General features: G+C 43.3%; 1 protein-coding gene across 1 annotated transcript in view; it reads right to left on the reverse strand.

The window, feature by feature from the left end:
* Positions 1 to 15231, reverse strand: part of LOC126272741 (uncharacterized) — a 453259-nt gene that overhangs the window by 172403 nt on the left and 265625 nt on the right. The window contains exons 3-5 of the mRNA XM_049975798.1: positions 13664 to 13825; positions 11507 to 11690; positions 5711 to 5854 (exon numbers count right to left, since the gene is read on the reverse strand). Of these exons, the coding sequence (XP_049831755.1) occupies positions 5711 to 5854; positions 11507 to 11690; positions 13664 to 13825 (490 nt within the window). The remainder of the gene's footprint in view (positions 1 to 5710; positions 5855 to 11506; positions 11691 to 13663; positions 13826 to 15231) is intronic.

Raw genomic sequence — 15231 nt, forward strand, 5'->3', positions numbered from 1 at the left:
TTTTACCGTTTCCGAAATTTCCGTCCCATGCACCAGGAAAAATTTATTGTTCTAATTAAGACCGAATCCTCATTCGTCTCTTCTCTACCTTTACACAATGTCTGATCGGAAGTATCCGGACAACAGCATTAAATACGGAAATGACCACTAGATGTCAAGACAGTCGGCGGAGGCGGAAGGTTTGTGTTGTAAGTAGAGAAGCGGCGGAATGGATCAGTCAGGACAACTCAGTGACTTTGAAACAAAATAGTCCTTGGTTGCTGCCTTAGTAACAAACCCCTTACGGACATTTCAACCCTTCCAAACCTGCCCAAGCTGACTGTCGGTAATGTGACTCTAAAACGAAAATACGAACAACCATATCTAAACCAATAATAGGCAGATATCATGTACAGGCTAACATGGGCCGTTGAGAACTGCGGAGGATGGTTTTAAAAAATTGCATGAAATCAACAGAAGATACCACTTGAGAGTTCCAAAGTGCTACCACCAGTCCAGCTAGAAGAATGACCGTGCGTGGGGAGATAAAAGGTATCGAGTACAATGGTGGAGTAGCTCCTCTTGAGCCACACATAGTCAGTGCTAAACGTGGCTTTACAAGTTTTACAGAGCGACGCTAGCAGATAGCAGGTGAATGAGATTTCGAGTCATGAATCAGCCTACACCCTGGAAGGCTTTGGGTTTGTGGGATTGGCGCATGCCTTGAAAACTTTACGTGACATCGTGCTGACAGTCAGTGAAGTACAGATGAGGTGATGTTACGGTATGACACTGATTTATGAGAATATAATGTGACTCCTTATTCCACTACAGAAGGGCTAAACATGGAAGGGAGGTTACTGTAACATATAGGTTTCTGTTTCAGTGGCTGCGCGGTTTGAGGCGTATGTCACGAATTGCGCAGCCCTTCCCGTCGGATGTTCGGTTCTTCCCTCGGGCATGGGTGTTTATACTGTTCTTATCATATGTTAGTTTAAGTATTGTGTAAGTCTAAGGACCGATGACCTCAGCAGTTTCGTCCCTTAAGAATTTACAAACATTTGTTTTTGTTTCAATTTTCTGTAATTAATTCTGGGTTATTTTATTGGGAGTGCTAGTCACATGAGATTTCGAGGATATATTTCGTCTTTGTCGTTGGGAAAGTGTATGCGTAGAATAGCGGAAAAGTTCAGAGATAATGATTGTATCAGCATAACAAAGCACTCTGTGAATGCAGTGTCTGAGTCAGTAAAGTGTAGTAAATAACATCCCAAAACGGAATGACCTTTCCAGAGTTCCGGCCTGAACCAAATGGAGCTGCTGTGGAATGAATTAGAACGCCATGTTGAGTTAGAACGTCGACATCGCTTTGGACCTAAGCGTTCAACATAAGTACTCTCTGTGGTTTATGCTCTAAAGGAAGAATGGACTGGCCCCCACAGACACTTAAAAACTTCACTTGAAGTGTCCGTAGAACAGTTCAATCCATGAACCCATCCTACCATGAACACACCCCACATTATCGTCCATGAACAGGTATCCAGATACTGTGGATCATATAGTCTACTACCCCTAGCACACCACGTGCCGGTGATGTCATCAGGAGGAGATCAGTTTCATCTGTCTTTCGCCTTATCAGTATATGCAGATGTAGGCGGCAGTTATGTGTTTGTTAATGTGAAATATCGATATTCACGTGCGTGCGTTCGCCGCGTAAATGTTTTGTATGCAAAATAAACAGATGGAGAAAGGGAAAGAGTGAGGTACAACTGCAGAAAGCCAGTGTACATCCAATCGAAATTTACTTTACATACTTGTGAAGGGTACGAGCAGGAAAACTGTGTGGAATGCAGGTTGTGTCAGATATGCGTCACAAAGAAAGAGGTGACCTGCGCGAGTGAGACCGTTTAGAAGGGGGAGGCGAGTGAAAAAAAGAGGGGCGCGCCGGGGTTGGTGTGTTTGCAGATCATCGTCTGACGGGGGCGTTCCTCGCGTGTTTGCTTTGCGCACACGCTGCGGAGGAATACCTGGCACAAGGCCTCCTTTTTCGTACGTGTGCTCTCCACGGACCCTCCTGCTGACTGCGGAGCGGTGTCTGAGGAATGCGGTGAGTCAGCGCGAGGTGAATATTGGAGACCTCCCAGGTCCCGTAGGCGCCTTTGAGGTGTTCACAAATTCCATTACAAAATGAACTATGCAGTGCCGCGTGCTGTGTGTCACGCACTTTCACATAGCTCTACGGAAAGTTGCGCTCGCGACATGAATGTTGCAAAGGCTCGATCTCAGTGAGGAGAAGGAATGATGTGCATGGCGGTAGCTACACTACCGTATGGCGGACAGGAGATATCCACGGAAACCCAGGAGCTTCACTTGTGAAATGGAAGAAAAACTACAGCGTCGCGCTGTGTAATTCTTGTAGCCAGCACCTACATAACTTAGCAAATCATACTTAGGGATCTGACGTAGGGTTAGTCGACCCACTTTCAATTTCTCGACTGCTGTAATCCAAAATAGCATATGTGGAAAATTAGCATCAATATATTTTTGGCGAGAGCTTCATTGTGTCTCACGTTTTTATTGCAGTCATTTCAGCATATGTAAATGGGAGAAAACAAATTATTTTAGGATTTTGGGGAGAAATTTCCTGATAACAAATTTCGTGAATTGATATGCCTCAACGAGAATCAGCTCAATTCACTTTTCATATCTCTGATAAACTGTTAACCTCAGTTATTTGTTGTACATATTCCAATCTTGTTTGCTACTAATTTTATTTTCAGCGGCTCCTGCAACGTCACAGAAGATATTTCTTGGAGATTTAACGCTGTCCTTTCTTTTAATTAGTGCTTCCAGTAGATGCCTTTCGTCCCTGATTCTTATAAGTAAGCTTAACTTTCATCACCCTTTTATAATGGCACATCTTGCAAGCTTCTCTCCTTATGCAAAAAGGCCCTCAACATTGACTTTTACTTTTTAGGTTTTGCATGCAGTTCAGTTTTTTTCCGTACAGTGACGGACTCCACATCCGCAATTCTGAACTGTTTCTGACTACTACTTTTTGGGAGGGATGTTCCCTGTCCTGTACTACTCTGCTTCTTATGTACTCCTGGTTCTTGACATGGCTCAGTATTTGGCAACTTTGACGCTGATTTCGGTTCCAACATCACGAAATAACTTAAAGAAAACGATCTACAGATGCATAACCATCACCTGTTGAGAAAATTTTGTTCTTGTGAAACACAAAGCACAAAGAGCTTTTTATTTACATCAAATTAAAAATGCTCTCCAGTTTCATGACCGAAAGAATAGAAGCCATATGTGTAATTGTTTTAATACGCTTTCACGAGCGTACGACTATTTGAGTGCGGATGCATACAATAGTTCGTCCCCATGTGAGAATTCTGTGAATCTGCAAGGAACGGGAAAGTGGACGGAATCACAACGTAGTGGGGAGTAGCAAATCGGATTTTCAGTAGGACGGGAGGCTTGTGCTGGTAGCCGAAGTGGTTAAGGTAAATGTTCTAGAGAAGCTGATTTGAGTCGCGATCCGGTCACAAATTTTCAAGTGAAACCTGAAGCAGCTGCCTCATAAATTTCCCATTTATTTAAGAACGCTATAGAAAGGAAATCTGTAATTGACTGCATATTTCTAGATTTTCAGAAGCCTTACGATACTGGTCGCCACATGTTTCTAATCAAGTAGCGTGGCTGTGGAGTATCGTTTCAGTTGGGCGATTTCATTCTCGATTTCCTGTCAGGCAGATCACAGTTCGTATATATAACGGTAAGTCTCCTAGTGAAAGCGAAAATGTATCTTCCACACATAAGTTAATACCTTACTTGTTCTTAATCAAGATTTTCTAATTAGGACACTATCTTAGTAATCCTCATATATTGTTTACAGACGATGATGTCGCTTACCGTCAGTAAGGTCATCAGAGGATCGAAATGGATTATAAAGTGACTTATTTATTTGTTGTTTATTTATTTATTTATTTATGCATTTACTTTACCTGGCAAGATTAGGGCCTTCAGGCCCTCTCTTACACCTAACCAGGCATACTCAGATTGAACGAGTTACAGTTTCTACTTAACATTAAGGACATATAGCCTATTATGCAGTATTGATGTTAAAGAAAAAAATAGATATTATAACAGTAGTACAATGATAATTATAACAATAAAAAATAATTATAACAATCAATAATAATAATAATAATAGTAATAATAATAATAATAATAGTAATAATAATAATAATGACTATGTATATGAAAGTAAACATACTTTTCTTTTCTGAATGTCAGTCACATTGTTTATATTGCATGCATAAAGTGAAAAGTGACGGTAACGCATAAAAAGTAAAAGTATTAGGTCCTCCATATGCGTACTAGCAAAAGATTTTCATTTTAATGGATGACTGTTTATTCCGTTAAACATGTCATGTCATTCTTCCTCACATTCACTTATGAAGGCAATTTCAGTAGATAATTTTATCATTGATATCTTTTAACCGTGAGTTATAAACTCGGTTCTGTAACTTTCCTTTATTTCATTGTTTCTTCCATACACAAGTCTACTAGCAGAGTAAAAAGACTAGCTGTCGGTGGATATAAACTCTAATCTTGCATTCTTCGTTATTCACGTTTATTACAACCTGTTCTTGTAACTGTTGTAGTCTATTCGTCAATTCCATACTTGTCGTCTTCTCATCATAAAGTATTCCACTTCAAAACATTCTGGCAGATTAAAAGCTTATTCATGGCCGGAACTCGAATTTAGAACCTCTGCCTGTTGTGACGAAGTGCTCTACCGTTGGATATACCCAAGTGCTATTCACGACCCGTCCCCACCAATATGCTTCCGCCAGTACCTCGGCTCCTGCCCTTCAGACTTCAAGCAAATTCCCCTACATGTCTTGAGGCACTAGCACTCCTGAAAAAAGGATATTTCTCGAAAATGGCTCAGCCACAGCCAGGAACAATGTCCTGTGCTGCGGAGTGTGCGCTGTTTTGAAACGTCCTGGTGGATTAAAACTGCGTGCCGGACCAAAATTAGAACTTGGGACTTTTTTCTATTGCGCTCATGTGCTATTCTGACTCTGCTACCCATGCCAAGAACGGGCAGTGCGTCGCACTTGGGTAACTCAGTCGTTAGAGTACTTGTCGACTAAACCCAACGGTCTCGATTTCGAGTCCCACACCGGCATTCAATTTTAATTTTCCAGGAAGTTTCAAACCAGTGTACATTTTTTTAAGGAATGAAAATTCATTTCTTTCCACTTCGTCTCGTCTGATTTACTCCATAATACACAAACAGCAACGTTACTTGATAAAAGGATCGAAGTAATCGGCGAAGCTACCGCTCTTTTGATATTCCCATAATAACAAAATGTACGGTCCCGAATCCCGCATCTTGTGGTCGTGCGGCAGCGTTCTCGCTCCCCGCGCCCGGGTTCCCGGGTTCGATTCCCGGCGGGGTAAGGGATTTTCTCTGCCTCGTGATAGCTGGGTGTTGTGTGCTGTCCTTAGGTTAGTTAGGTTTAAGTAGTACTGAGTTCTAGGGGACTGATGACCATAGATGTTAAGTCCCATAGTGCTCAGAGCCCTTCGAACCACTTTTTTTTTTACGGTCCCGAAGTGCGCGTCTACTTCTTGGAGGCTTCATTTATTCTCTGTTGAAATACGCCTTGAGCAGGCATTGCTAGTGCGGATGTGTGTGTGGGGTACTCACTGGAAGATGAGCGAGGCAGGCCCCTTGTCGGCGAAGAGGACGACGGGCGGTGTGAAGCGCTCGTTGCCACCGCAGACCTGGGAGTGCGTCGCCCGGGGCACCGGCCGCGGGCCGTCCACCAGCTGCAGGAAGCCGCCGTCGCAACTGCAACACGGCGGGCGAGCCTCCACAGTCAAAACCAACTGCACTCCAGATATACCCTAACTTTATGATCTGAGAGGCGACGTGGGTTAATCAGGCTCTCAAAGGGATCACGTACATAGGAGATCGAACCACTGTGTTGAAACTTTATCTGTTCCCCCTCCTTCGCAGTGATGCAGGAGGTGCTACAATGCGGCAGATTGTATTATGGTTTAGACGCTACAGTTGCATAGAATTAAAAAAACAAAATAATCACCTTCTTTCATAGGACCAGTTTTTCTGCACGAGAAACGTGAAAACTTGGAGTAAATATTAGTCTATGCATAGAGCTTGCAGAAGAACGCGAGGCCTGAGTTTCATCCACCATATACAGTGTTAAGATTAATAACGAAGATGCAGAACCTGGTTGACAGGTAACCACCTTTCACTTTCAAGCCACTAGTGCCTTTTCTTTTACATATTTCGACAGGTGACCACCCTGCCATATTCAACACAAAACTGCAGCATGTAAGCGCTGGTCAATGGAATGTAAAACCTCGGTTTGCACAGTAATTACGAAAAGATAAAACACATACACACATACGCGCGTGCGCGCACTGTTAACACTAGCGCCGCCACAGAACCAAAGAAACCGACGCCAGAAGTTATAGATGGTGAAAATTACTGAACAACGGGGCAGGTAGCGTTAATTCTGTTTTCCTGTTTTTTTTTCATAATGGAGAGAGTAGGATTCCACACGAAATTTAAGTAAAAAGCTTCCTCTCTATGTAAAAGGTTACTTAATAACTTAATTTCAGATGCTTTCTTAGTAACACTATGCCAGTAGGTGGAAGTGCTTGCTAGAATCTCCATGTTGTTATATTCCGTAAGGTGACTGGTGCCAAGAGAACGTTCTGCAATAACTGAATTCCTCGGTTGATGAAAGCGTGTGTGAGGCGTATGCTCGCTAGACGTGTCCTCCATGGTCCTGATGGTCTGACCAATACATGACATGCCACAACTGCAAGAAATGATATAGACATCTGCTTTAAGAAAACCTAGATTATCGTTAACGGAACCAACGGGGAGCTACAAAACACATTTCACGTTATATTTCCGAAAAATATGACCAATGTTGTAAATGTTCCCTTCGTAAGGCAGAAGGAGGGCCACAAATGATGGAGTCAATCGGTATGATCATTACTCATCCAGTGCACGGTTGATCAACAGCGCAACATACTTCTTATCTTTCACTATATCCCTTTTGGCGAAAGGTAACTTCAAGATAGGTTCTCTGCGGACTAACTCTCAGGATCTGAAATGACGTGGGCGCTCACTCATTGTTGGAAGAGGATGCGCATAGACGGTATCTCCACAGCGTAAGATCAAGCGACCATACGTAACAGCCAACCTTGAAACTAACTGTACCACTGCTTAGTGGTTTAATTACGTTTGCAGCAGGAGGGGCAGTGCTGTACTTATGTCTAAGTGCACAGGTGCAGCTAAATTACTCATTGTTTAAAACTGAGAGTGAAAAACGCATTTTCTTTCCGTGTTAACGTCTAGTCGACTCGATGCACTTTGGGTAATGAACGAGCGAGCGAGACAGGTGTTCCATGGACAGGCAACGTACGACAGACAAAAAAAAAACTCTCTAAAACGCATTTCATCCATCAGCTGTTTTAGTTTGCACCTTTAATATCTATCAGTTTCGGTCGTGGATCATGTTCACAGGATATCTACCAAAAGTACAAAATGAAACAGATGCAGAACCCCTATAGGTACACAGACATAATCTGATCATGAATACGTACAAAGCTAAAACAGTTCAGCTGAATACATAAATCACTTTCTTTTCTTGCTTGCAGAAACTCCAAACCGTCATAGCAGATATAAGAAAAAAACATCACAGGTTCCACAAACGTCTAATAGAAATATAGTCAAAGTGACAACAGTTAACTAATGTATAAAAAGATATGAAACGAAAGAGGTAAGATTTGTACATTGTAGCTTCTGCAGTATAAGTCAAGGATCATATCAAAACGATAAGTAGTCATGTGTCAAAGTTCATATCGACGACCAGCTGACAGTGGATAAGAGCTACGTGAAGACACATTACTCGACATAAAACGCAAACAAAGTGGAAAGTGAAATATAAGACGTTCTGTACAATGTGACGTCACTTTCACTTTTTCTTGCATATTATACGGACTAAGATGTCTACGAAAGACATTCTACCTCCCTCTTAACAGTTGACAGCTAGTTATAAATATGAACTTTGATAAATGTCGAAAGATTGTTTTGATATGGTCCTTGACTTATATTACAAGGCCTACACTGTGCAGCTGTTACCTCTTTCGATCCTTATCTTTTTGTACGTCATTACGTTACATATTGTTACTTTGACCATATCTCGGTTTGCCTTTGGTGGAACATGTACTGATCTTTTCTTCTAACTATTATGACGATTTGAATTTACTATCAGTCAGAAAAGAATATGATGTATATATTCACCGGATCTGTTTTTGCCTCGTAAGTGTTTGACTTCGCAGTGTAAAAGTTCATGAACAGATTATGGTAATGCAGCTATTATGAATTTTGTGTTTTATACTTTTTCATGTGCATTATTTGTTATATTTTGTTCTTCTGTTAGATACCCTGTGAAGATGGTCCACAACCTAAATCGATAGATGTTAAGGTTCAAATGAAAACAGCTCATGGTAAAATGTGTTTTTCGAACTACTTAATGGCTGTTGAATGCCATCAAAATTAAACATTAAAAATGCGTTTTTAGTTTCGATGTGTAAATTAAAATACATCCCAAGTTTCTATCTTCTTTCAATTGAAAGATAATAACCTAGTAAAATCGGGCCATCATTTCGTAATTTTGTTTACGTTTTTGTACGTTTACTGTAAAACACAATGTTTCTTTGTCTATTTATCCATACGTTTTGGACACCTATATGGCACCTTGTGCAGGACCCATTTTATAAATTCATATCTGTTTCTCTATTTTGTGGCCCTAAATATTATACTGTGTCCATTTTTAATTTTGTTTTGATTGTTCAGCTGCAAGTGCATTAATTGTGAAAGTGGGCTTGCACAGTTCGGATTGCTAATATGACTTTTCATGACTTGACAGCGTATCATTTGCTAAGTAAATGGAAGAAATGTGTGTGTGTGTGTGTGTGTGTGTGTGTGTGTGTGTGTGTGTGTGTGTGTGTGTGTGAGGGAGAGAGAGAGAGAGAGAGAGAGAGAGAGAGAGAGAGAAGAAGAAGAAGAAGAAGAAGAAGAAATGCAGTAAATACAAGTAGTTTAGAATTCTGGCTGACTGGGTCGCAATGGTAAAAGTCAAACATCAGGCCAGGATAGACTTTATAGCCCATAAGACGCGGTTTCGAAATTTATACATCATCAGATATCCATGAGCGATTGCTACTCGTAAGTATAACGTTTCAAGTCGTATGTGGATCACACAAGTACATACAACTGTAGTTCTATATCTGCGTGAAGCAATCACTGATGAATATGTAATGATTTATCGCTCATATGAGCAATAAAGTCATTTCTTGCCTGATACTTGACTTACTATAGCGATCTAGTTAGCCAAAATCCAGAGCCACTGATTGTTAAAACTATGGTCACCCACCTCCTGCATGACTTTATGTCACATTTACATTAATACAGAAAGTATTCGCTCTTAGGCAAATTCTGTAGCTGCAGTGCTGTTTATCTGTAAGAATTAATGTGGAACATATTTCTAAAGTTGCTCAAGGTCAAAGAAACTCTTCAGTCGTCACATGCATGGAATGTTGTCGGTGGCCGACACATACCGGGTCGTCGAATCAGAAGTCGATTTATGTTCATCCAAATGTTTGGGAGTCGGTACTAAGCTCCTTTACCCTGTAGACATATGAACGCCTTTTTCTCCCACCCTCAGTGAAAATCTCGTTAACAAACGCTCCAAGAAGCTGTTAGTCCTCAGCGTAGAAAAAGAAAAAGAGACTTAACATCAGAAATAGCAGGTGACTCTTTCATATTTGATCCATCGCATTCGATCTCAGTGGATTAAAAGACTCATTTCTTCTTCAAATCCGGTGTTAATCTAGGTAAAGTTCTGAGATATGAGATGCTACCTCGATTTGCATGTGCTTCGATCTGGCACCCTGCCATTCTGACCTATGATGTCAATCATAATCTCAAAAAAATGCACGCAACGTGAGTATGAGAATCAGTTATGACAGTTTACTTTTCATTTCTGAATGATCGTGTCAGTAATCAACTCGCTAACAATGGTAGTCAGACACTGACGGTGGGAATGTCGGAAAAGAAGGGAACCGAAGCCTTTGAGAAGTGACGAATGTTCAAAATTAGGTGGACTGGTAGTATAAGGAATGAGGAGGCTCTCCGCAGAATCGGTGAGGGAAGCAGTATATGGGAAATACAGATGAAAAGAAGGGACAGAATGGTGGGACATAAGGAAATACTTCTGTGGTCCTAGAGGACGCTGCAGGGGGTAAAAACTGTAGAGAAAGACAGAGACTGGAGTAAATCCAGGAAATAACTGTAAACGTAGGCTGCAATTGCTACTATAAGATGAAAAGGCTGGTACAGGAGAATAATTTGTGGTGGGCCGCCACAAACAAGTCAGAAGACTGATGACTGGAAAAAAATGCGCATCTACCCACACTAATATATGAATCCTCAGAAAAAAAATCAACCAACTGTGTCACAAAAATGCTAATGAGAACTTAGGACTATACGCTAGCCAAATGCTACGCCCAAATTGGAGTCTAACAGTCCGCTCACGAACAGCTTGTCTGTCTCTCCGTTTGTATTCAAGCATACATCGCCTAACATAGATCGATTTGAAGTCTTGTTTTACGACCGCGACAAGCAAGAAAATTCCAGTTAAATTGGATAGGAGATGGAATACCACCATCGACACTTATGTCCTCTCTTTTTGAGACTGATAGTTAATTTAAGGCATTGATGTCGGAGAAAATGTAGCCTTATTATTTTGTATGTTTGAGTCATCAGCCTTCTGGTAGGCTGATGCAGCCCGCAAAGGATTCCTATATTGTGCCACCATTTTGATCTCAGAATAGCACATGCTACCTGCATTCTTAGTTATTTTCTGGATGCATTCCAGTCTCTGTCTCCCTCAACAGCTTTTATCCTCTGTATCTCTCTCTAGTACCATGGAAGATATTCCGTCGTACCTTAAGGGTAGATGTCCTATCATCCTGTCTCTTTTTATTGTGAATGTTTTCCATATATTCCTTTGCTTATCGATTCTCCACAGAACCTCCTCATTCTTTGTCTTATTAATCCACTTAACTTTCAACATTTTTCTGTAGCACCACACTGCAACTGCCACATACAACCTCATCATGATCATAATCATATCATAGTAATCACCATCAAAAACATGAATTTAAGTAAATGTAAGTTTTTAAACAATTTATATCTCTTAGTTACAGTTACATTTTGTAAAATGAACTCTTGTTTATCTATTACTGTAAAGGTCGGTACCAGGAATCTACATGTAGCTCAAACATATTGCAAATAAAAATGTGTGCATCCACGTCCATTGTCATTCAGATGAGGATACCACACATTTCCAGTTGAAATGTGTCTTGGGAGCCTTTGCGACCTGTTCTACTTGGTGCTCACCTGGTGCCATTGAAGCGTCCGACGCTGACGAGCCGGTAGACCTGTATCTCGACTCGCTGGCCCGAGTCCGGCTGGAGCAGGTACCAGCAGAACCCGGGGCCCTCCAGCGACGGAGACTTGATCTGGCCGAACGTCTTGCCGGAGCGCGCGCTCAGGTAGCGGGAGTCGATCGTCATGTTGCACACTGAGAAGCGGACAAAAATGAGTGAGCTTAGAATCTGAAATCTGCTTTGTAGGCCATTCTATTGCTAATGGTGAGGATTCACATATTCATTTTGAAGCCGGCAGCAATACAATGTTACCACAACAGTTTCCGATTTACAGAAATTGTTGTGGTGTACAGAAAAAAAGTAAACTCTTAATCATTTGGCCAAATCTAGAGCACCCTGTATACTTTTCAAATCTAATGCTTCTGAATAGTTGTACAGCGACTGGCAGCCATTTTCTGAGCTATTTGCATGTTGGAAAGTGTCTGAATATTAATTCGGTCAACATTAGGTCTCCGTGTAACTAAAGTAGGAAATAAAATTTCAGGTGAATAACTAGCATGTTTTTAAAAATGATTCTTTAATTCAAAATTTTTCGTAGATAAGAAAATGGAAGCATCAGGAAACTGCACTAGTTTTAGCGTCTATAATTCACGTTGTACAAGGCACTATGATCAAGAGTTTTCAATATGCCAAAGAAGTTACAAATTTTTATCTAGTCTTTGGACATCAAGAGATTAAACACAAATGCATTGAGACCACCACTGGTATTCGATAACTGCTTCAACAGGAAATGGGAAAATATTATTCAAGGAGGCCCAATAATGCTAAACAAAGGCAGAAAGAAGTAACGTGGCCACCCTGGTATGCTCTTTGGTGTGCTAAATACACTCCTCGAAATGGAAAAAAAGAACACTTTGACACCGGTGTGTCAGACCCACCATACTTGCTCCGGACACTGCGAGAGGGCTGTACAAGCAATGATCACACGCACTGCACAGCGGACACACCAGGAACCGCGGGGTTGGCCGTCGAATAGCGCTAGCTGCGCAGCATTTGTGCACCGCCGCCGTCAGTGTCAGCCAGTTTGCCGTGGCATACGGAGCTCCATCGCAGTCTTTAACACTGGTAGCATGCCGCGACAGCGTGGACGTGAACCGTATGTGCAGTTGACGGACTTTGAGCGAGGGCGTATAGTGAGCATGCGGGAGGCCGGGTGGAGGTACCGCCGAATTGCTCAACACGTAGGGCGTGAGGTCTCCACAGTACATCGATGTTGTCGCCAGTGGTCGGCGGAAGGTGCACGTGCCCGTCGACCTGGGACCGGACTGCAGCGACGCATGGATGCACGCCAAGACCGTAGGATCCTACGCAGTGTCGTAGGGGACCGCACCGCCACTTCCCAGCAAATTAGGGACGCTGTTGCTCCTGGGGTATCGGCGAGGACCATTCGCAACCGTCTCCATGAAGCTGGGCTACGGTCCAGCACACCGTTAGGCCGTCTTCCGCTCACGCCCCAACATCGTGCAGCCCGCCTCCAGTGGTGTCGCGAAGGGCGTGAATGGAGGTACGAATGGAGACGTGCCGTCTTCAGCGATGAGAGTCGCTCCTGCCTTGGTGCCAATGATGGTCGTATGCGTGTTTGGCGCCGTGCAGGTGAGCGCCACAATCAGGACTGCATACGACCGAGGCACACAGGGCCAACACCCGGCATCATGGTGTGGGGAGCGATCTCCTACACTGGCCGCACACCTCCGGTGGTCGTCGAGGGGACACTGAATAGTGCACGGTACATCCAAACCGTCATCGACCCATCGTTCTACCATTCCTAGACCGGCAAGGGAACTTGCTGTTCCAACAGGACAATGCACGTCCGCATGTATCCCGTGCCACCCAACGTGGTCTAGAAGGTGTAAGTCAACTACCCTGGCCAGCAAAAAGGTGGATATACACTGTACTAGAGCCGACATTGTGCATGCTCGGTTGCCTGTGTCTATGTGCCTGTGGTTCTGTCAGTGTGATCATGTGATGTATCTGACCCCAGGAATGTGTCAATAAAGTTTCCCCTTACTGGGACAATGAATTCACGGTGTTCTTATTTCAATTTCCAGGCGTGTAGAACGACTGGTGTTGCAAGGGGAAGTAATGGGGGTGGTTGCTGGGTACTCACTGTTGTTGCAGTGCTGCTCTAGCCCGCACTGGCTGCAGCGGTTGGGGGCGGCTCGGCCGCAGTGGCAGGCGCCCTCGCGCACGCAGCACGCGCACTCTGCCGCCGAGTCGTCCCACGGGCACGCGCAGCCGCTCGCCTTCTGCGTCCACAGGTCCACTTGGCCTGCCGGCACGCGCAAAGTGGCGACCGTGTCAGGCACCGAAACATCTGCTTAGGTCTAGACAACCGCTAAAATGTGACATCATACTCCTTAGTATACACAGCAATTTGTGCACTCTCTAGAAATTCAGTACCAAATGCAACAGCACACACTGAACAGTGACTGTTTTGTGCTGTTTTGTAGAGGGTATGTAACTAAAATTTCACCTTCAAATATACCATAAGCAGAACAAAATGCTGGAAAACAATTAGTGTATCTGGAAATATGACTTCGACCCTGAACCGATGAGTGTACATCTCAAAATGGTTCAAATGGCTCTGAGCACTATGGGACTTAACTTCTGAGGTCATCAGTCCCCTTGAACTTAGAACTACTTAAACCTAACTAACCTAAGGACATCACACACTTCCAAGCCCGAGTCAGGATTCGAACCTGCTACTGTAGCGGTCGTGCGGCTCCAGACTGTAGCGCCCAGAATCGCTCAGCCACCTCGACGGGGTGGTTTCAAAGACGTACAACAACAACGTAGTGGCATACCTACCAAAACGCCATCTCTGTCGGTCCTTTTATTGGGAATACTCACAGCCAGGAGGGCTCAGTGCGGTGGAAACCTGTGAAGCAGGCAGCTTACCATGCGACAGAGAAGCACTCGTATGTTGTCAACCCACAGATCGCGTTTGAAAGGAGTCGAGTTGCGCTTCAGGAGAATTACCAAACAAATAGCACGTGCTGTGTCAGATGTTCAACGACACTGGTATCAGGTATCACGTGAACATTCTCACAGCCATAGACGAGGTTCTATACGTCAATGCAGGACAGACATCAGCAAGAATTGTCATACCGTGAGGGCAGCAGTGGCAGATCGTACAGCTATCATAGCACTGATAAGACGGCTTGTGAACCCAGACGTGTCAACATGAACTGTAGCCAACCACTTATTAGCATTCGGACTATGGGCACTCACGTCTCTATACTGTCTTCCATTCACGCCATTGCATCGACGTGAAGATTGCGTCGACTGATCCCATCAGAGGATCACTTAGAAGGCGGAATGGCGCTCTGTGACCTTCAGCAATGGAAGCAGATTCTGCCTGGACGCAAATGATGGTCCTGTGCACATACGATGTAGATATGGTGAGCGCTGTGTCATAGAAAGCATTAGTGCAAGGCATACTGGCCACAACCCAGACCTTATGGTCGTATCTACGATAAGCTACAACTGTCGTTGAGCGGTGGTGTTTCTGGATGAGACGCTAATGAACGCTCTATACGTTAAGAATGTTGTTAGACCCCTTCTTTTGGCTTTCTTGAAAGAGGAAAGTGTTGCGTCGCTCCAACAGGATAGTACTCTCCCAGATAATGTCAGTGAAACTCAACGTAGTCTGAAAGACGTACAGCAACGTCCATG

This window comes from Schistocerca gregaria, chromosome 5 (genome assembly GCF_023897955.1).
Source record: "Schistocerca gregaria isolate iqSchGreg1 chromosome 5, iqSchGreg1.2, whole genome shotgun sequence".
NCBI lineage: Eukaryota > Metazoa > Arthropoda > Insecta > Orthoptera > Acrididae > Schistocerca > Schistocerca gregaria.